Here is a 19,806-nt window from a genome sequence, read left to right as displayed (position 1 = left end):
TAGGCATCAGTGGCCAGCGACCTGCCCACCCTGCAGACATTCATCTCCCGTCTTAGCCACGGTGCACCCGGCACAGTTCCTCAAACAGGCACGTTAGACCAGCCTGCGTTTCCCAAGATTTCCCATGCAGGTGCCTCTTTCCCAAGGCCCATTTCTTCGGTCTCCTGGCAGGCTTGCCAATGTTGATTTGTAAACTGGCCCCATACACAGAGGGCAAAGAGAGACTGAAGAAAGAGACAGCCACTCCAGATTGGTAGGTGGCAGGTTTAATAAGCAAGGGAACTTACATACGAGGCTTGTCCTGGGCAGTGCTAGAAGAGTAGATCTCTGCACCTGCACACCAGAATCTTCAAGTTTCTACAGAGGCCTTAACTGGGTTCAGTCATGTAATTCATCCAGTTGGTCGCAACAACACATTGCCCTCTCAAGTCTGCGTCCTTGAAACAGCTCCCACTGTGGGAGTCGTGGGCAGACTACATTCCAAGGACACGGGAGGGGTGAGCAGCCTCTGACTGCCTGTGTCCAGCTGGCAACTGGTCAACTGGCAGTCACGTCATCCAGATAACCTCCTCCAACAATGTCTAAGTAGGCATGTGAGACTGTGTGTCCAGATGTTTCAGGGAATTTCCTGACCGTCTTTGCGATTTGCTTCTTCAACTGGTCCTCTCTTTAAAACCCAACTTAAGATGTGTTTGCAAGAATCCTGGTCTCAGGGCCTTTGTGGCACTAAAACTCTTCCATCCTTGACTCCAGGACCAAATGCAGGTTCTGTGGGGCCAGAGGCTTATACACTTTGGGAGACCTCTATGGAATACAAAACCCACAAAATTAAGTATGAAAGTGAGCATTTATTTAGTTTGGGAAAATAAACTACAACACATTACTGTAGTGGAATCCTGGAGATTGGCTTCCCTCCCTTTTTAGATCGTCCTGAATAGTTTACCCGAAATGTTTCCTGATGGCAACCTGGCTTTGTTCTCCCACGGAGATTTCCAGTTCCAGCCTCTCCAGCACTCATTAGCTTCACGGTAAACCCTCGGCACTAAGTCCCACCCCTCTCCCCCCCACCCCCGCCGCCCCCTTTTCTCCCGTCCATAGGGACCATTCTCTGGCGGCTCTACTGAGCTCACACGCAGAGCTCTCCTCCTCCTCCTCCTCTCTCTCCGTAAAAAACTGTCATATCACTGGTTCTGGGTGATGTGGAGAGCACTGCACGGGAGCCACGACACATGGCCTCTGTCCTTACCTCCCCAGATGTCCCTGGAACACACAGGGCGTCAATTTTTCCATCTGTGAAATGGGGGCTTGTACATTGTCCTGTGACCTCCCACATGAAGATCCTCAGACTGGGAGGGTGCCAGGAGGGCTCTGGGGACGCCGAAACCTCATTCAAGTGCTACCCTACGACCCCCCCACCTCCGTCCCCGCGATTTACGCAGGAAAGCCAGGTGTTAGTTCCGCCTTTGCCGCTGTCTCCTGAGGGACATGGCTGAGCCAACCTCTTCTCTCAGAGTCTGAAGGGCACCCGTGTGAAACGGGCTTTCAAGTCCGCCTTGACCTACTCGACCCAGGTCTCGTGAGGTTGGGTTTTGGAAATAACTTTCCGCGTATCTCCCAAACCCCCGAGCTCGGCTCCTTATCAATGCAGGTGCCCCACCCCATAAGAAATCTCGCGAGAATCCCTCGCCGAACCAAAGTTGAGATGTTTGGCCTTTCTCAGGTTCCGTAGCTCGGAGTCGCAGCACCGGAACTAATGTTAACTGGTCGCGGCTGGGGAAGCCTTCGCGGTGGTGCAAGCGGAACCAAGGCCCGGAGGTCTCAGTAAGTAGGACCCGAGCCTGAGCGTCCCCTTTTCGTACTCTCCTCCGATTCCTTGAAGATCCTGGTGTCGCTCAGCAAGAGCGCCCAGGATTTCTGGATCCCCAGCCTTATGACTCAGGGGCTCCTGCCGAGTTTTCCCCTCCCGGGATTTCGATGCAATTCAGCGAATTCACCGCTCCGTCTGAGAAATGATAAAACCGAGATTTAGAGCACAGCCCCGAGGCGCCGTTTGCCAGGTCCCGTACCCTCCCCCGGGTTCCTCTCGATCCGCACTGGGAACGCCATCCCTGCTCCAGGTCTCCCTCTCTTGGGTCCGAGTCCTCCTACAGTCTTCGGCCTCAGACACATACCACTCAGTAACCTTCGCCTCGTCTCCCTGACTGTCCGCAGGCCTGGGCAGCATGGCCGTATTCCGGTCGGGCCTCCTGGTGTTGACAACGCCGCTGACCTCCCCGGCCCCTCGCCTGGCCCCCATTCTGACCTCGGCGGCCCGGCTCGTGAATCACACGCTCTATGTACACCTGCAACCGGGCATGTGCCTGGGCGGCCCGGCTCAGCCCCAGTCCAGCCCCGTGCAGGCCACGTTTGAAGTTATCGATTTCATCACGCACCTCTACGCTGGCGCCGACGTCCACAGGCACCTGGACGTTAGAATTCTGCTGACCAATATCCGAACCAAGAGCTTTCTCCCTCCCCTGACCGGCTCAGTCCAGAACCTGGCCCACCCGCCGGAAGTGGTGCTGACCGACTTCCAGACCCTGGATGGAAGCCAGTACAACCCAGCCAAGCAACAGCTCGAGCGTTATGCTACCAGTTGTTACAGCTGTTGTCCGCAACTGTCTTCGGTGCTCCTATACCCCGATTATGGGCCTGGAGTTCTGCCCGTGGGGTCCCTGGACGTCCCCTTACCCTCCACCATCAGCCCAGCCTCCCCCGTGGGCAGGTCTGCCAAGCAGCCAGTGCGTGGCCACCAGCGAGGTGCTGTGGGTGGCACGTTTGACCGCCTGCACAATGCCCACAAGGTGTTGCTCAGCGTCGCGTGTCTCCTGGCTCAGGAGCAGCTTGTGGTGGGAGTAGCAGACAAAGACCTGTTGAAGAGTGAGTGAGAGAGACCGAGTTAGGGCAGTCTTACCCTCCCCACAGGCCAAGATTGAGGAAGGGTGGGGCCATCCGTTACTTCCCACCACTCCCAAATGTCACAGTGCCTGGCACTCAGTTTGCACGGAGGGAATTTTGTTAAATGAATAAATGCAGCTTTCTAGGTGTGTGGTCCAGTCACCATTCAATCAGGATCCCCCAAATGTGTAGCCAAGGAACCTGCACTTTTAAACAAATTCTCCAGGTGATGAATCCTAAAGTTTGAGTCCCAGGGAATAAATGGATGAGTAAGTTGTAGGTAGCAGTGCCACAGGCGGTCAGAGGAGCCTCTCGGAATTCTCTGGCTCTTGGAATTCTCCATCTGACTCTGGTGCCTTCTGGCACTGCTAGTTCTCTGCACACGTGCCAGCCCTTGTAGCTCTATTGTGCTTGCCTGCTGCCTCCTCATAGCTCCCCCGTACAGACCACTGCCCAGCTCCCCTCTGGAGATAGGATGCTTACGGACGCTCTCCCCTAAACTGGCCCACACTCTTCCTCCCCAGTAAAAAGATCTCACTGTTCTTCTGGGCTCCTTCCCCAGGCAAGTTGCTCCCTGAGCTGCTCCAACCCTACGCAGAACGCGTGGAACATCTGAGTGAGTTCCTGGTGGACATCAAGCCCTCCTTGACTTTTGATATCATCCCCCTGCTGGACCCCTATGGGCCCGCTGGCTCTGACCCCTCTCTGGAGTTCCTGGTGGTCAGCGAGGAGACCTATCGTGGGGGGATGGCCGTCAACCGCTTCCGCCTTGAGAATGTAACCCCTGAGGGAGACTGGCAGAGGGAGTGGATGGGGATGGGGAAGGCCACTGGGGGCTGTTGGAAGTACATGACCCCAGAGGAGGGAAGAGAGGGCTCAAGGTGGTGGGAAGAGGCAAGGAGGAACTTCCCAGCTTGCCCTCCGAGGCAAGCTCTACCTCTGGGTAGGCAGGGGAGGATAAGGCGATAGATTTGTCCTCATCTCACCCCTCCTTCTCTCTCCTCACTCTTCCTTTGCCTCAGGACCTGGAGGAGCTCACCTTGTACCAGATCCAGCTGCTGAAGGACCTAAACCACAAGGAAAACGAAGAGGACAAAGTCAGCTCCTCCAGCTTCCGCCAACAAATGCTGGGAAACCTGCTCCGGCCTCCACATGTAAGCCTAACCCACCTGCCTCCCACCCCTTCCCCTGCATGGGTGGGCTGGGAATGCTGGAGAGGAGAGACTGAAGGGTTCAGCCTCAAACCTGAGTCTGGGGACCCTAGTAACTGTGGGGTTCCCTCTTATCTACCCATAGAAGAGGCCAGAGCTCCCCCCAGGTTTCTACGTGATTGGGCTGACGGGCATCAGTGGCTCTGGGAAGAGCTCAGTAGCTCAGCGGCTGAAGGGCCTGGGGGCATATGTTATCGACAGTGACCACCTGGGCCACCGGGCCTATGCCCCGGGTGGTCCTGCCTACCAGCCTGTTGTGAAAGCCTTTGGAACAGGTAATAACTGGGGAGGGCTGGAGGTGGCCTGAAGTGAGGAGATGGCTGGCCTCCTTGCCCAATCTTCTGTCTCTGTCATCCAGATATTCTCCATAAAGATGGCATTATCAACAGGAAGGTCCTAGGCAGCCGGGTGTTTGGGAACAAGGTAAACACACACCTCTCCAAGGGCTCTGCAGCTGCTGCTAGACCCAGAGGTTGGGACCCAGTGGACCTCTCTGGTCTGGCCCAGAATGCCAGTTTCCACTCAACTGTTCCCAACTGCCTCCTCCCTCGGGCTGGCTCCATCTCATCCGGGGGAGGGTAAACTCTGCCCACCCCTTCCATTCCCTTTCTCAGAAGCAGCTGAAGATACTCACGGACATTATGTGGCCAGTTATCGCAAAGCTGGCCAGAGAGGAAATGGAGCAGGCTATGGCTGAGGGTGAGTGAGCAGCCCAAGGGAACAGCTAAGCAGAAGCTCCCTCGGGAGCGTTCCCACCCTAAATCAGACCATCCACTTTCCCTGGGACTGTGTTTCCTTGGCTCTCTGACTGGTAGCAGGTGGCAAGGTGCTGCTGGCAGTGACTGGGGTCTCCCCACAGGAAAGCAGGTGTGCGTCATTGATGCCGCCATGCTGCTCGAAGCAGGCTGGCAGAACATGGTCCATGAGGTGTGGACCGTTGTCATCCCTGAGACTGAGGTATCTGGATCCCACCCCCCACTCTATCCCCACTGTAGCCCGCATCCTGCTCTAAACCGGTGGGCTGATGAATGCCTTGTCTGCCCAGGCTGTACGACGCATTGTGGAGAGGGACGGCCTGAGTGAGGCTGCGGCCCAAAGCCGGCTGCAGAGCCAGATGAGTGGGCAGCAGCTTGTGGACCAGAGCCACGTGGTGCTGAGCACCTTGTGGGAGCCACACGTCACCCAGCACCAGGTTGGTGCCCAGGGAAAGGCTGGGTTGTGGGGAGGGAGTCTCTGGTGGATGCTTGTATGACCCTGTCCTCTTTTCTTCCCAACATTCTGGCCTGTCCAAAGGTGGAGAAAGCCTGGGCCCTCCTGCAGAAGCGCATCTCCAAGGCACCATCAGGCCCATGACTGACAAAGAGTTCTCTGTGGGGCCAAACTGACCCCTGGAGCTGACAAGAGATCCAGTGATGATGGCGAATTGGGGCCTTGAAGCTCACCCTAGCTGGGGCCTAGAGGGCTCTGTGCTAAGCTGGGCGGGGCCTGGCTGGGCCTGCTGGACACAGGAAGCCTACCCAGCTTGCCAGTGTTTGGCCAACACTGAGAATGTGGCTCTTGGGGGAGCAGGCCCCCTAGCGTTGTTCCGTCCTCGCTTTTGCCCACAGGCCTGTGGCACCCGTGGTGGGCTGGAGCCAGGGCAAACACTGAAGCTTGTTGCAGAATTAAAGGTGAACGTTGCTAGGTGCTGCCTGTATGGCGCTTACTTCCTGCTCCAGTGCCTTTGGGTATCTTTGCGACACTTTAGCCACAAGTGCAGGGCCCAGGCCCGAGCTGTAAGCCAGGAACGCAGTGGTTAAGAGCATGGCTTTTGAAGCTAGCCAGACTGAGGCCAGTCTTGGCCCTATCACTGACTAGCTGTGTGCTTTTGGATACGTTTTGGACTTTGTAGTTACCTCAGTTTGCGTAGCTTACAAAGTAGCATGACTTGGCCAACAGGCTCTTTGAAAGCGTCAATTCCACAACTATCCTGCCAGACTTGGGCTGGGCGTTGCAGGAACATCCTACAACAAGCCACGCGGGGCCTCTGGCCTCACAGAGGTTGCACCCCGGAGGGGTCGGACGAGGTGGCCAAGACTGCAGGTCCGGGAAACTCGTCCCGGTCCTCGGAAGCTGGCTGGCCTCGGCAGTGCGCGTGCGCGCAACTCTCTGCGACACTGCGTACAAGCCTTTTGCGGGGAGCCCGTTTCACCGAATGTGCTTCATGTCGCGGCGGCTGGGACGCCTGCCCTGAGGAAGAGCAGGGACGGGCGAGTAGGACGGCCCCAAGACCGCCGGTATCAGCCCCGACACCAAGCCGGACTCCAGCACTCCACCGGCCGCAGCGGGGGGTACGGGGGGGGCGGGGGGCGGGGCGGGCGTCTTCCGGGTCGCGCATGCGCAGCCTCCTCGCCCCGCCCCCCGCCTCTGGGCCGCGGGTTGGTGGGTTTGGGTCACGTGGGCGCGCATCGCCGCTTCCTCGCCGCAGGGGGCCAGCCCGCGGGCAGGTTTCCGGTTCGGTGGGTCGGAGATGACGGAGCCGGGCGCCTCTCCGGAGGACCCCTGGGTCAAGGCAAGCCCCGTGGGCGCGCACGCCGGCGAGGGGAGGGCGGGTCGGGCTCGTGCACGTAGGGGGTCCGGAAGACGAGGGGACTCCCTGAAGTCCCCAGAGCTACTCCCGCTCTCCGGGCCCCGGGGCTGCAGAGAAGACAGCTCTCACCCCGCGTGTGCCAAGGTGGGAAGACAACTGAGGCGTGTGCGCGCGGGTGTGAGGGGACGGGGTTGGAGGGCTGGGGGTGTGGAGTGGGCGGACGGGGTCCTGCCGAGGGGTGGCGCTCCCGCGGCCTAGCCACTCTTGGCTCTGGGGGAATCCTGCGGCTGCCCGCGCACCCCAGGGGTGTGTGTGTGTGTCACTCTTGGCTCTGGGGGAATCCTGCGGCTGCTCGCGCACCCCAGGGGTGTGTGTGTGTGTGTTTGTACACGCGCGCAGGGGCGGAGGCCTGAACGGGCTTCTCCCTTGCTCGGTGCCGCAGGTCGAGTATGCGTACAGCGACAACAGCCTGGACCCCGGTGAGTGCCTCCCCCACCGTCTGCAGCTCTGGAGGAACACTCCCATTTCAGCCCTATAGACTTAAGTGGCCTTGCTAGCCACACCTGAGCACAGTCCACTGCCCGTGAGCTGAGCGGGCCTGAGCAGCGAGGGAGGAGGAGCTGGAGGACAGGGGCAGGAAGCATCCAAGGGTGACACCTAGTTCCCTATGTCCTGGAGCAGGGACGTGATGGAAGTAGTGACAGTTGGTCACTCACCATCATCACGCCCCGATGCCACTTTGTGAGACAGGAGGTATCACTACAGGCCTGTGGAGCAGAGTAGACACTAGAGACAGGAGCACTGCGAAATGGCACGACAGGAAGTGGGTGGTCCAGTATGGCTGGCTTTTGGGTTGAAGGGGAGAGGTCAGTATTTAAGGCCTAGGAAGCCATTATGCCCCTAGCAGGGCCCCTCCCTCTATCCTACCCCTTAGTGATTGGGGCCTCTCTTTTCCAGGGCTTTTTGTAGAAAGCACCCGCAAGGGGAGTGTAGTGTCCAGAGCTAATAGCATCGGTTCCACCAGTGCCTCTTCTGTCCCCAACACAGGTAGGCAGCAACGTCCCCCCCACTCGGGGGAACCAGATATGCCTTCATTTTAGTATCTTTCCTAGACAGGGCAGCTCCAGCCATCCACGTGGAGGCGCTGGAACCCTAGTGCTAGAAGCAGGGTATTGCCATCTCTCACCTCATCTGGGATATTAGGTTCTTGTATCTATCTGCCATCTCTGGGTACCAGGTTCTTCTTCCCAGCTGGGGAAAAGTGGGCTAGATGGGCCCCACTGGGCCCCAGAATGACCTCTTCCTGCCCCCAACTCTGAGCGTAGATGACGAGGACAGCGATTACCACCAGGAATCCTACAAGGAGTCTTACAAGGACCGGCGGCGGCGAGCACACACTCAGGCTGAGCAGAAGAGGAGGGATGCCATCAAGGTGATTGGGGATGCCTGCACCTCAGCCGGCGCAGGAGGGCGCTGCACACTTCAGATCCACTCTGCCTTGACCCCGTCAGGCAGTCCCAAGCAGGCTTGGGGGCAGCTAGTCTAGGCCCTGGACATGAACTTCTCCCTCCTTCCCACTCCCTTTGAGTGAGTGAGCATGGAACTTGGTATCATGGAAGAAAAACTTTGTGCCCATTTGCCTTAACCCCTTAGTTAAGGAACCCATGTCCCCTGCTGTCTCCACAGAGAGGCTATGATGACCTGCAGACCATCGTTCCCACCTGTCAGCAGCAGGACTTCTCCATTGGCTCCCAAAAGCTCAGCAAGGCCATCGTTCTGCAGAAGAGTATGGCCAGGAGAGCACTGGAGGGCTTGGAGCCAAGGGGGCTGTGAAGGCTAGCGCCTCAGAGCCACTTTTGGCCTGGCCCTGGTGGGGTGGTTGTAACAGGAGAGGTGGGGTCTGGGGGAAGGGGAGACACAATCAGCCTGGTCCTTCTGGTTGTGCCCACCCCCTCTTCCCTCCCCCACTCCAGCCATTGACTACATCCAGTTTTTGCACAAGGAGAAGAAAAAACAGGAGGAGGAGGTATCCACGCTACGCAAGGATGTCATGGCCCTAAAGATCATGAAAGTGTAAGGGGGGTGCTGGGCTGGGGGAACCAGGGCTTCTGGTTCTGAGGGGACTCTGAGGCCCCTTCAGTTCACGCCCTTCCCTTTGTTCAAAGGCCACATCAGATAATATTCTCACTCTCTCATGTGGTAGGCAGGACTCTATCCCAACTGTAGCAGATACTCTGGAAACGCCTGTGGGATTAATGAAGGGAAGGCTGGAGAGGGTGGGTCACCACTTCTGACCTAGAAGCAGTATCTAGCTGATGTTGAATACCTCCCCAAGGCTCTCTGGGAATCTCCTTCCCAGGGGAGTACGTAGGGTAGCGCTATTCTTCTTCCGGGGCCGGTGGAGCTGCTGCAGCCCCTTAGCCCTGGCCTGTTCGCTCTCAGGAACTACGAGCAGATAGTGAAGGCACACCAGGACAACCCCCACGAGGGGGAGGACCAGGTCTCTGACCAGGTGAAGTTCAACGTGTTTCAAGGCATCATGGACTCCCTCTTCCAGTCCTTCAATGCCTCTATCTCCGTGGCAAGCTTCCAGGAGCTGTCGGCCTGTGTCTTCAGCTGGATTGAGGAGCACTGTAAGCCTCAGGTATGGGGCAGCCGTGGACACGGGGTTGGGGGTCTTCCCTCAGGCACAGTGGCCCAAGCTGTTGTTTGTTCAGAGAGACAGGGTAGCAGGTTTTAGGTTTCTTGAGGATATTTCTACAACTTTCAGTATTCTTGTTTCCCCCTTTGCTTTCTAGCCCAGTTTTTCCTGTTAAGGTTTCATTTGGCAAGGATTGGAGCACTCACTAATGCAAGGCCTAGCTCTTGGCCTTTGTTTCACCCACATAGTGGCAAGTAATGGCAGCCTCAGGCATTCCTCCTCGGCCGCCCCGCAAGTAAGCCCCGATCACTTGCAGCAGACTTACTTGGGGTTTTTGGAAAGATTCCTGGCCCCCACCCCCAGGCCCACTAAAGTAGCTTTCCATGGGGTTTCTAATTATTTGTAATGGAGAGTGTGTTAATGGTTGCACTGAGTCTTCCATTTTTGAGGCCTGGTTGCTTTTTCTGAGGCTTGACTTGTATCTGAGATTCTCACGTTTTTGTTTCCCAACATTTTTTTCAATGTAATTTTTAAAAGTTACACTCCATTTACACTTATTACAAAAAACATTGGCTACATTCCCCATGTTGTACAATACCTCCTTGCAGCCTTACACCCAGTAGTTTGTACCTCCCACTCTCCCACCCCCCACTGGTAACCACTAGTGTGTTCTCTGTATCTGTGAATCTGCTGCTTTTTTGTTATGTTGACTAGTTTGTATTTATTTAGATTCCACATATAAGTAACGTTATACACGTATATGTGGAATCTGTCTCTGACTTACTTCACTTAGCATAACGCCCTCCAAGTCCATCCATGCTGCTGCAGATGGCAACATTTCATTTTTCTCTTTGGCTGAGGAGTATTCCATTGTGTGTGTGTGTGTGTGTGTACCACATCTTCTTTATCCATTCATCTTGGTTTTTTGCAGGGTTTTTTTGGTACTTTTAAAAATTTTATTAAAGTACAGTTGATTTACAATGTTGTGTTAATTTCTGCTGTACAGGAAAGTGACTCAGTTATACATACATATAATCTTTTTCATATTCTTTTCCATTATGGTTTCTCACGAGATATTGAATATAGTTCCCTGTGCTCTACAGTGGGACCTTGCTGTTTATGCATCCATCCTATATACAGAAGTTTGCCTCTGCTAATCCCAAACTCCCACTCCTTCCCTTCCCTACCTCCCCCACCCCCGCAGCCTCAAGGCTGTTCTCTGTGTGAGTCTGTTTCTGTTTCGTAGAGATGTTGATTTGTGTCATACTTAGATTCCACATATAAGTGATATCATATGGTATTTGTTTTTCTCTTTCTGATCTACTTTGCTTAGTATGATAATCTCTAGGTCCATCCATGTTGCTTCAGATGGCGCTATTTCATTCTTTTTTTTAAGGCTGAGTAGTATTACATTGTATATATATGCACATTTTCTTTATCCGTTCACCTGTTGATGGATGCTTAGGTTGCTTCCGTATCTTGGCAGTTGTAAATAATGCTGCTGGAACATTGGGTTGCATATCTTCGAATTAGTGTTTCTATTTTTTTTTGGATATATACCTGGGAGTGGAATTGCTGGATCATATGGTAGCTCTATTTTTAGTTTTTTGAGAAACCTCCATACTGTTTTCCACAGTGGCTGCACCAGTTTACATTCCCACCAACAGGGTGCAAGGGTCCCCTTTCCTCCACATTTGTTATTTGTGTTTGATGATCACCATTCTCACAGACGTGAGGTGATATCTCATTGTGGTTTTTTGTTTTTCTGGCTGCGCTGGGTCCATTGCGGCATGCGGGTTCTTCTTCATTGCAGCACATGGGCTCAAGCTCACGGGCTTAGCAGTTATGGCGCTTGGGCTTAGTTGCCCTGTGGCATGTGGGATCTTAGTTCCCCGACCAGATCTTACCCGCGTCCTCTGCATTGGAAGGCGGATTCTTAACCACTGTGCCACCAGGGAAGCTCACCATACTGTTTTGATTACTGTAGCTTTGTAGTATAGTCTGAAGCCAGGGAGCATGATATCTCCAGCTCTGTTCTTTCTCAAGATTATTTTGCCTATTCGGGTTCTTTTGTCTTTCCATACAAATTTTAAAATTATTTGTTCTAGTTCTGTGAAAAATGCCATTGGTATTTTGACAGGGACTGCAATGAATCTGTAGATTGCCTCGGGTAGTATGGTCATTGTAACAATATTGATTCTTCCAGTCAAAGAACATGGTATATCTTTCTGTCTGTTTGTGTCATCTTCAATTTCTTTCCGTCAGAGTACAAGTCTTTTACCTCCTTAGGTAGGTTTATTTTATTCTTTTTAATGTGATGGTAAATGGGACTGTTTTCTTAATTTTTCTTTGATACTTAAATGCAAGAGATTTCTGTACATTAATTTTATACCCTGCAACTTTACCAAATGCATTGCTGAGCTCTAGTAGTTTTCTGCTGGCATCTTTAGGATTTTCCATGTTTAGTATTGTGTCATCTGCTAACAGTGATATTTTACTTCTTCCTTTCCAATCTGGATTCCTTTTACTTCTTCTCTGATTGCCATGGCTAGGGCTTCCAAAACTATGTTGAATAAAAGTGGTGAAAGTGGGCATCCTTGTCTTGTTTCTGATCTTAGAGGAAATGTTTTCAGCTGAAAGCATGTCCCAACATTTTTATTGTGAAACACTGTAAACATACTGCAGCATTGAGAGAATTTTATAATGAACACTCATATATCCCCCTCCCCCCCCCCCAAAGTTTACCATTAACGTTTTTTGTATTTGCTTTATCACATAGTAATGCATCTCTCCATCCCTGACTGACTCCTTCCTGTTTTGGGGGCATTTGCAAACTGTAGACATCAGTGCTTCCCAGGTTTTTTGTTTTAACTGTACTCTAAAGAGCACACCTGGTTCAGGCAGGCATCACTGAGCAGCTCTGTGCCCTCCGTGAGCATGATCTCTCTCTTTCTCTGCTGCCCCTACCAGACCCTACGGGAGATTGTGATTGGTGTTCTACATCAATTGAAGAACCAGCTTTACTGACCAGCTCTTGGAACCTGCAGAACAGCCAACAAGAGGCCTTGAGTCTCCTACTTGGCCGTGGAGCCACTGGGCTTATGAGATTGGACTGTGACACTGCACACCAGTCAGCTGCTTTCTCCTCAGTGTTTGGCTCCCCAGCTCCCCCCTCCCCCTCAGCCCCATCTTCAGTGGGGCTGGGGAGGGGGGAAGGTTATTATGAAAGCTTTGATTAATTTATTATACTGACCATAGATCTCAACCCTACCTAGTCTTGCCCCCTCCCCACAGAAGTCCTCGGGATGGGGTCTGCTCTGGGAACCCTAGAAAGCTCCTGCCTCTCCCTTTGTCTAGGCCTCAGGTTTCTGCTCCTGTTTGGTAACTACCATTTGCCTGTTCTGGTCTCTCTGGCAACCTTTAGCCTGAGTCTGGCCACTTTGGCAGTAGTTGGATGGGAAGAAAGGAGGAAGGGAAAATGCTCTCACAGCCATGAAGGGTGAAAGGTGGCCTCATGCCTAGGCTAGGGCTGCCTGGTCAGCCCAAGGTGAGGCCAGAGCTTTCTCTGGCCAGCTCAGGGCAGGGCTGCCAGGTTCCTGCCCTTGCCCCCTACTCTGGGTGGTGGAGGGAAGCAACCTCCTCACCCACTCCTGCCCTCTGTGTCCCCACAGGCAGTAGCACTGCACAGCAAAGTCAAATGTGACACAACACTACATATTAAATTTTTTAATTTTTCTAAACACCAACAATGCAATTTTGCTAAAGTTACAATTTTGGAAAACTGGTCTCAAGACCACTCCCAGGCTTTCTGTCAAGTGTATCTGGGTCTCCACCATCTCAGTGCTGCCTGCATTTCTCCCAGGACTTACGGTGGGGTGAAGGTGGGTAGAGAAGATTTTCTAAAGGTCTCCTGGAGTGTAGAGCCCAGGAGAGTCCTGGGTGAGGCCCTGGGCTCCTTGAATGCTGTGCATAGTAGCCTCTCCCTGCCCTTGTCCCCCAAGCTCTCTTTTGCCTTCCTCAGGTTTGATATCTGGGAGGTTTGATTATCCAGAGGAAATTAAATATTTTTATATCAAATTATATTACAATAAATATTGCCAAATGCTTTCCTTTTGCATTGTTCCCCATCTAACTAACTGTTAAGTTCAGGCAGTCAAAACGTGGATGACGAAATGAGTGAAACCATCCTCTCTGGGCCACCAGTGCTCCACCCAGTACTTTGGTGTGTGCCCAAAAGCGGACAGCAGCAGGAACAACAAAAAAGCTGACCTAAACAAGGCAGCCAGTCCAGGACATCTGTGTTCCCAGGCCTGCCGGAGGGCCTCAGGGATCTGGGAGCTTGAGGTTGTAATCTTCATCTGTCTCTATCCCAACTTCCTCCTGCGGTGGAGGGGCAGCAAGACAAGTGAATGAGACCTCCCTGGACGCAGGCCCCAGGGGAGCAAGGAAGGGAGAACATCACTTACAAAAAACTGCTTCTTGCTCTTGGGGTATCCTTCAAGGATTGCATCAGACAGCTCTGTTGCCTGACAAGAAACAAAACCGCCCCCTTTCAGATGGGCAGTACTCGGCTTGCCTGACGAGTCCATGATACCCCCGGTGGCTGCCGCTGTCCAGGGCCTGCCTAGAGTTCCCCCGCACTTACCATCCTCTTGCGCTTCCTCCACTCCTTGCAGTACCTCTGCCTCTCTCTGTACACCTAGACAGGGAAACAGGTTCCTCTGACCCCCTCAGCCCCACAGCAGCCGCTGGGGTCGACCCTCCTCACTTTGAACCTGCACAGGCAGCCCTCCCTGCTCCCCACCCCCTCCCCACCCACCTGCTCTTTCTCTTCTGGAGTCACGTGGTTGGTGGCCGCTTTGATGTTCTTCAGTCTCTCTGTGTAGCCAGCACATTCCTTCTTTAACTCCTGGATCTCTTTCTGCATCTCCGCTGTGGTCAGGGCACTAGCTAACTCCTTCAGCTCTAAAACCACATCCCCCGGAGAGGTCACTGGCTACCCTGAGGTAGGAGACCAGGCCTCCACCTTGCTCTGGGCTCTATACACAGGGTCCAGAATGGGTCCCATATTCTGGAAATCCTCACGAGAGATTAAGGCTTACAGAATTGTCGGTTTATTCTAGTTTTCTTTCCTTCCCCATCTACAAATAGTTGAGGGGAATGAGTCTGAGTAGACTGTTAGCTGTAGTCAGTTAAAGCAGCAGAGTAAAGGGAAGTGTGGGAACCGTATACTGGTACTCACAGCAGGGAAGGCAAATGCCTGACTTGCCCACTTGTCTTCAAAAGCCATTAGTTGTTAGACATTGATTTTAAGGTAATGCTTATGACAGCCCAGCAAAGGGATCTTTGCTGCAAGAAGATAACACTGCAGTCAACAAACCCTTCACTTGGTAATTCCTGACCTCGGACTGACCCTGACACTAGGGGTTCCTTCTGGGGGTTGCCCAGTCCTACCAGCCTCCATGTGGCGGCAGCCCTGCTGCAAGCTCTGCACCTTAGCAGTGAGGGCCACGATTTTGGCATCCAGGACTTGGAGGTCAGCATCACTGGCCGTGTCAAACTGTTCCTGCCAGAGACAAAAGGAAAAACAGAAGCAGGCTGATGGGAGAAGCAAGAAGGGAACCCACGTTTGGGAAGGCCACGTTCATACACACTCGCGAACCTGGGCCTGGGAAGATAGTGAAAGGGTACTTTCGAGCAGTCAGTTCAGTACCAGTCCACTCAAAAAGCTGTAAAAGAACAAGTTGAAACCTGATACTCGTCCTCAAGGGGTTTTGAGGTGCAGGATACTGAACAACAGGACAGAAATATCTTTCAGGTTACCGGCAAAACCACTCACTGGGCTGAAGGAGTAAAGGAACATTCTTCTCAAGGTGATGATACCTAATTATGGGTTTCCACAATAGGAAGAATCTGGACAGGTGAAGAGGCATGGTGGGAGGTATTTAGATAAAGGAAACCAGTAAAGTCTGAGGAACCTCTTGCATGAGACCAGCAGCTAGAAAAAGCCTGTGCTGGGGCTCAGTGGGGTCTTGTCAGTGGTGACGGGAAGCAGAATGGAAAGGATGGGAATACCAGCCCAGGCAGTTTGGACTCTACATTCAGGTGAGGTAAACCATTAGGGCAGGAGGCAGCAAACTACAGCCTGCAGGCCAAATCCTGCCAAATGCATGTTTTTGAAAAAAACTTATGGAAACGTAGCCACATCCACTTGCTTACATATTGTCCATGGCTGGTTTTGCTCTACGGTGGCAGACTTGAGTACTAGTGACAATTGTGTAACTGGGACAAGAGACCATCTAACCTGCAAAGCATAAAAATATTAACTGGCCCTTTACAGAAAAAAAAAAAAAAATCTGCCAACTTCTTTAAGGGATCTTCAATAGAGCAGTAATATAATGAAATCTATTTTGGGATAATTAGCCTTGACGGTGGATGTTAAATCCTGTGGGGTTACTTAGTAAAGGAAGATGAGAAATGGGGTCTGCCCCAGAACAGCTTCAGTTTTGTGAGGGAGACAAGTGAAAAGACAATTACAATAGAGTGTGCCTCAAAAGAGGTAAGTGCCCGAAGAAGGCAGTTAGCTCATAGCATTCAGGGAAGGTTTCTGGAGGTGATGCCCTGTGTGAAATCCTAAGGGATGAGTAAGAGTTAGCCGGGCAAAGAGAAAGAAGGGACTCAAAAACTCTGAGCAGAGGAAGGACAATGAGCAAAGGCCACAGGAGTAAAACACATCTAAATGGTCTAGTATTGATGAATGGAGAAATAACAGGGACAGGAGAGGCTAGAGGCAGGCTGGGGCCAGGTCTCCAAGTGCCTTTTATCTGTTCTAGGGAGCACTAGAGTTTTCAGTAGGGAAACGGCATGACTAGATTTGTACGTACATAGATTATTCTGGCTGCAATGTTTAAGATATGTTTAAGGAGGCCAGGAGTTAGGAGGATATTGCAGTAGATGAGGAGCACCTAAACTAGAGCAGTGGTGGCAGCTGGAAAAGGAGAGGATGGATTCAAGAAGAGGAAAACAACTGGACTTGATGGCTGACTAGGCATGTGAAATAAGGGAAGTTAAGAATGATTCCCCGGGACTTTCCTGGTGGCGCAGTGGTTAAGAATCTGCCTAACAATGCAGGGGACACAGGTTTGATCCCTGGTCCAGGAAGATCCCACGTGCCACAACTACTGAGCCTACGTGCTGCAACTACTTAAGTCCACGCACCTAGAGCCTGTGCTCCGCAACAACAGAAGCCACCGCAATGAGAAGCCCACACACCGAAACGAAGAGTAGCCCCCACTCGCCGCAACTAGAGAAAGCCCACACGCAGCAACGAAGACCCAATGCAGAAATAAATGAATGAATGAATGACTCCAGGAACATCCCTGGTGGTCCAGTGGTTAAGAATCCGCCTTCCCATGGACATATATACACTACCAAATGTAAGGTAGATAGCTAGTGGGAAGCAGCCGCATAGCACAGGGAGATCAGCTCGGTGCTTTGTGACCCCCTGGAGGGGTGGGATAGGGAGGGTAGGAGGGAGGGAGACGCAAGAGGGAAGAGATATGGGAACATATGTATAACTGATTCACTTTGTTATAAGGCAGAAACTAACACACCATTGTAAAGCAATTATACCCCAATAAAGATGTTAAAAAAAAAAAGAATAAAATGTACTTATTTTCTTCAAAAAAAAAAAAGAATCCGCCTTCCAGTGCAGGGGACGGGGGTTCGATCCCTAGTCAGGGAACTAAGATCCCACGTGCGGGTGGGCGGGGGGCAATTAAGCCCCCCCACCGCAACTAAGACACAATGCAGCCAAAATAAACAAATAATAATAAAAAAGAATGACTCCCCGGTCTCTGGCCTGGGTGAAGAGTGATTCCATTAAGGGAGAAGAATACAAGAGGAGCCAGTTTAGGGGAGAGATGAGGCATTCTACTTTGGCAATATTGATTCTGAACGGCCTGAAAAGCATCCAGGTGAGGGGGGTCTGGGCTGGAGATACAAAGTTAATGTCACATGTGTTTACGGAAGGGGGTGGAGACAGAAGGAAAATAATTTGGAAGACGGTGGTTCTCATCGAGATGATTGGGAATAAGAACTTCCAAGTATAAATGGATCTCGATAGCAACAACTCAGGATCTTCTGTCCTCTATCATATTTCAAGTCTGGAAATCTCGTGAAGTTTGGATGACAGCAAAGGGGGTCCATACTTTGACTTAAAGGCTGGCTGGGACCCTTTTATGGGCCTAAGACCGGTGAATTTCACAGGATGCTTCAATTCTCCCAAAGAGAGTTCATACCAGGGACTGATTCACCTAATGTCGGACTCTCACACACGTGCTAATCTGCACGTTTCCCTCACCTGGTCAGCAAAGTATATTTTCTGCTTGCCGTACATCTTCTCTTTGATCTTGCCTTGTTGGGCCAGCTGGTCCAGCGCCTTCACCACCGCCTGGCAGAGGGGAGGGGGCGGAGAAGTCGGGGGAGTGACTTCGGGCCGGGCTGGGGAATGTCACCAATGAGGCGGGAAGCGCCCGAAGAGCCTTAGGAAGCCCAAGGCTAGAATGGCAGCCTCGGGAGGGGAGGAATCCAGGCTGATTCAAGGGGTCCCAGGGGAGGAATCCCAGGAGAGGGTCCTCACCGCCTTGCCCAGTCCGTGTTCCCGCTGCAGGTTCCCGAACACGTCCTGGGCGCTGTAGGGCCGGTTCTGCTCCTGTAAGTACCTCAGCAGGATCCCGGAGGCTACGGAGAGAGACGAGGCGGGGAGGGGTTCCCTCAACCGGCCCCTGCCCGCCCTTCTCCCAGGTCTCCCGGCGCCCACGGCCCTTACCTCCCGCCACGGCTTCCGCCCGGCCTTTACTCATGTCCTTTACCGCCACAAAAACTCCGAAAGCCGGAAGTTGCAGTTGCTCGGGGCAACAGCTCCTTCCGGCGATGAGCCGGGCTGGCCTCAAGTGGTGATTGGCGGAGGGAAGCCTTCGCGAGGGGCGGAGCAGCCCTTGCCGGACACCGTGGTTCAGCTCGGCCGGGAACGCGGGCGCCTACGTCTCGCCGGCCGGGTCCCGGTCTCTGCCGGGTAGGCGGGGCGCGCGCTTCGAACCTCTCACTTACTCCTCTCGGAACCAGGGCTGTAGGGAATCACGCGCTGATGTTTCGGGACCCAGTTCTAGCTGCCGCTGAGCACTCGTGACCTTGAATTGGGCTGAGTATTCGAACGGAAAGAAACCTCAGCATCACCTCCCGCTGGGCAAGCGACTTGCTCAAGGTCACAGGGCTAGTTACCTACGGACGTGTCCCCTCCCACGGCCCAAACCTTTCAGTCGGTTTTTCTCATTTTTTGTAAAACGGCAACAAGAGGTGTTTGCAGGAGGGGAGTTATGAAGACAATAGAAGGGGTAAGCGCCCTGGAAAGAATAACGCTGCCTTAATTTGCCCGTTACCGAGCTTCGCACACAGGGGGCGCTCAGCACATGCTGTGGTTGAAGGTAGGGTTGGGAGGCGCTGCTCTTAAGCCACAACGCTTGTAGAAGTTTCCTCTTGGCCGAGACAATCTTATGGCAACACCTGGCAGGTGCTTTCCACTCCTGCCCACATCGGCCAATGGGACAAAGCCTGAAATAAGTATTTCTAGTTTCTGAGGTCAGCTGAAGGCCAAAGAGCAGCTGTTGAGTTGCAGGTTCAAACAATCCAGAGGGCCATGGTGCTAATGTTTAAAGCTTCTATCACCTAAAATCTCATTAGCCATTGAAACCTGTGCTTGTCTTCACACGTTTAGGGGACAATATTAAGAATTAGAAATGACGGAACTGCAGGCTAGATGCCAGCCGAGAGTGCCTGTTATGCTCACATCTGGGCTCTCCTGCAGAGGGGAAGTAGCCTCCCACCATGGTGATTGTTCCGGCCATCACAGAAGGAAAAACAGGGATGGGCAGGTGGGTCCCTCACACATGGGCTTCCTCTTTTGAGGCTACCACCTCCTCAAATTAATATCATCTCAGATTAACAAGACCTATCAAAGGATAAGGCACCATTCAACATCAGTCTCTTAAAAGATTGTTCTCATACAAGATTTATTCCCCAGCACCCCTCCCTCCCTCATCCCCATCCCAATTCACAGTGGAGGACTAAGGAGATTCAGAGCAGGATCCGCAGGTACGAGAAACACCTTCCAAAGATTTTGCTCTCCTTCCTTCCCTCCCTCTTGCCAATTTCCAAGGCCCGAAGCTAAACACACTCATGCAAACACGCAAAGTCCCACTCCTTTCCCACACCTGTTTTTTCCACATCAGAGCTCACTTGTAAGACATCTGGGCTCTGGGAAGAGAGAAGGTATCCAAAGTCTGTTTGAGAACACTAAAGTGGGGAGAGGCCGTTATCCTAACCTTCCACAAAGGGAAGTGACTATGAATCAGACACCTAGCTCTTCTCCCTTCTCACCGTTGACTATT

General features: G+C 52.7%; 3 protein-coding genes across 14 annotated transcripts; 2 read left to right on the top strand and 1 right to left on the bottom strand.

Moving 5' to 3' along the window:
- Positions 1 to 1,697: 1,697 nt before the first annotated feature.
- Positions 1,698 to 5,831, top strand: COASY (Coenzyme A synthase). Of its 6 annotated transcripts, none has more exons than XM_004282825.4 (10): positions 1,698 to 1,821; positions 2,212 to 2,919; positions 3,500 to 3,714; positions 3,960 to 4,091; positions 4,234 to 4,423; positions 4,507 to 4,571; positions 4,763 to 4,847; positions 5,008 to 5,105; positions 5,194 to 5,340; positions 5,442 to 5,831. In XM_004282825.4, exons 2-10 carry the CDS (start codon positions 2,223 to 2,225, stop codon positions 5,499 to 5,501), a joined length of 1,689 nt encoding a protein of 562 aa, XP_004282873.1. In that variant the 5' UTR covers positions 1,698 to 1,821; positions 2,212 to 2,222; the 3' UTR covers positions 5,502 to 5,831. The 6 variants fall into 6 exon arrangements, 3 of the variants coding, with proteins under 3 accessions (XP_004282873.1, XP_049558597.1, XP_049558598.1); XM_049702641.1 differs by lacking the exon at positions 1,698 to 1,821 and adding an exon at positions 1,833 to 2,076; XM_049702640.1 differs by lacking the exons at positions 1,698 to 1,821; positions 5,008 to 5,105; positions 5,442 to 5,831 and adding an exon at positions 1,830 to 2,057 and having other exon boundaries at positions 5,144 to 5,276.
- A 145-nt stretch (positions 5,832 to 5,976) lies between these two features.
- Positions 5,977 to 13,738, top strand: MLX (MAX dimerization protein MLX). 6 transcript variants are annotated; one of them, XR_004478588.2, is made up of 9 exons: positions 5,977 to 6,424; positions 7,160 to 7,196; positions 7,675 to 7,764; positions 8,043 to 8,149; positions 8,404 to 8,503; positions 8,691 to 8,790; positions 9,160 to 9,361; positions 9,516 to 9,653; positions 12,329 to 13,464. XR_004478588.2 is itself a non-coding variant. In XM_033410906.2 (8 exons), exons 1-8 carry the CDS (start codon positions 6,071 to 6,073, stop codon positions 12,383 to 12,385), a joined length of 1,047 nt encoding a protein of 348 aa, XP_033266797.1. In that variant the 5' UTR covers positions 5,977 to 6,070; the 3' UTR covers positions 12,386 to 13,464. The 6 variants fall into 6 exon arrangements, 5 of the variants coding, with proteins under 5 accessions (XP_033266797.1, XP_033266798.1, XP_004282874.1 ...); XM_033410906.2 differs by lacking the exon at positions 9,516 to 9,653; XM_004282826.4 differs by lacking the exons at positions 5,977 to 6,424; positions 9,516 to 9,653 and adding an exon at positions 6,506 to 6,861.
- On the bottom strand, positions 13,070 to 19,423 carry PSMC3IP (PSMC3 interacting protein). 2 transcript variants are annotated; one of them, XM_004282829.3, is made up of 8 exons: positions 18,189 to 19,423; positions 18,000 to 18,100; positions 17,721 to 17,810; positions 14,813 to 14,924; positions 14,178 to 14,323; positions 14,004 to 14,057; positions 13,825 to 13,884; positions 13,070 to 13,738 (listed from the first exon to the last, which is right to left on the bottom strand). In XM_004282829.3, exons 1-8 carry the CDS (start codon positions 18,220 to 18,222, stop codon positions 13,682 to 13,684), a joined length of 654 nt encoding a protein of 217 aa, XP_004282877.1. In that variant the 5' UTR covers positions 18,223 to 19,423; the 3' UTR covers positions 13,070 to 13,681. The 2 variants fall into 2 exon arrangements, with proteins under 2 accessions (XP_004282877.1, XP_033266800.1); XM_033410909.2 differs by lacking the exon at positions 13,825 to 13,884.
- Between the last annotated feature and the right edge of the window lie 383 nt (positions 19,424 to 19,806).

This window comes from Orcinus orca, chromosome 19, assembly GCF_937001465.1.
Source record: "Orcinus orca chromosome 19, mOrcOrc1.1, whole genome shotgun sequence".
Taxonomy (NCBI): Eukaryota; Metazoa; Chordata; class Mammalia; order Artiodactyla; family Delphinidae; genus Orcinus; species Orcinus orca.
The sequence above is the reverse complement of the archived record's forward strand: the minus strand, read 5'-3'. Positions and strand labels throughout refer to the sequence as shown.

Excerpts from the sequence above, each read along its gene's own strand:
- COASY (XM_049702641.1), top strand. The coding sequence starts at position 2,010 with ATGATAAAACCGAGATTTAGAGCACAGCCCCGAGGCGCCGTTTGCCAG. Across the intron at positions 2,077-2,211 it reads GGTCCCGTACCCTCCCCCGG|GCCTGGGCAGCATGGCCGTA; the intron begins GTTCCTCTCGAT and ends GACTGTCCGCAG. Across the intron at positions 3,715-3,959 it reads ACCGCTTCCGCCTTGAGAAT|GACCTGGAGGAGCTCACCTT; the intron begins GTAACCCCTGAG and ends CCTTTGCCTCAG.
- MLX (XM_033410906.2), top strand. The coding sequence starts at position 6,071 with ATGACTTGGCCAACAGGCTCTTTGAAAGCGTCAATTCCACAACTATCC. Across the intron at positions 7,197-7,674 it reads CGACAACAGCCTGGACCCCG|GGCTTTTTGTAGAAAGCACC; the intron begins GTGAGTGCCTCC and ends TCTCTTTTCCAG. Across the intron at positions 8,150-8,403 it reads AGAGGAGGGATGCCATCAAG|AGAGGCTATGATGACCTGCA; the intron begins GTGATTGGGGAT and ends CTGTCTCCACAG.
- PSMC3IP (XM_004282829.3), bottom strand. The coding sequence starts at position 18,222 with ATGAGTAAAGGCCGGGCGGAAGCCGTGGCGGGAG. Across the intron at positions 17,811-17,999 it reads AACACGGACTGGGCAAGGCG|GCGGTGGTGAAGGCGCTGGA; the intron begins GTGAGGACCCTC and ends CCCCTCTGCCAG. Across the intron at positions 13,739-13,824 it reads AGAGCAAGAAGCAGTTTTTT|GAGGAAGTTGGGATAGAGAC; the intron begins GTAAGTGATGTT and ends CCTCCACCGCAG.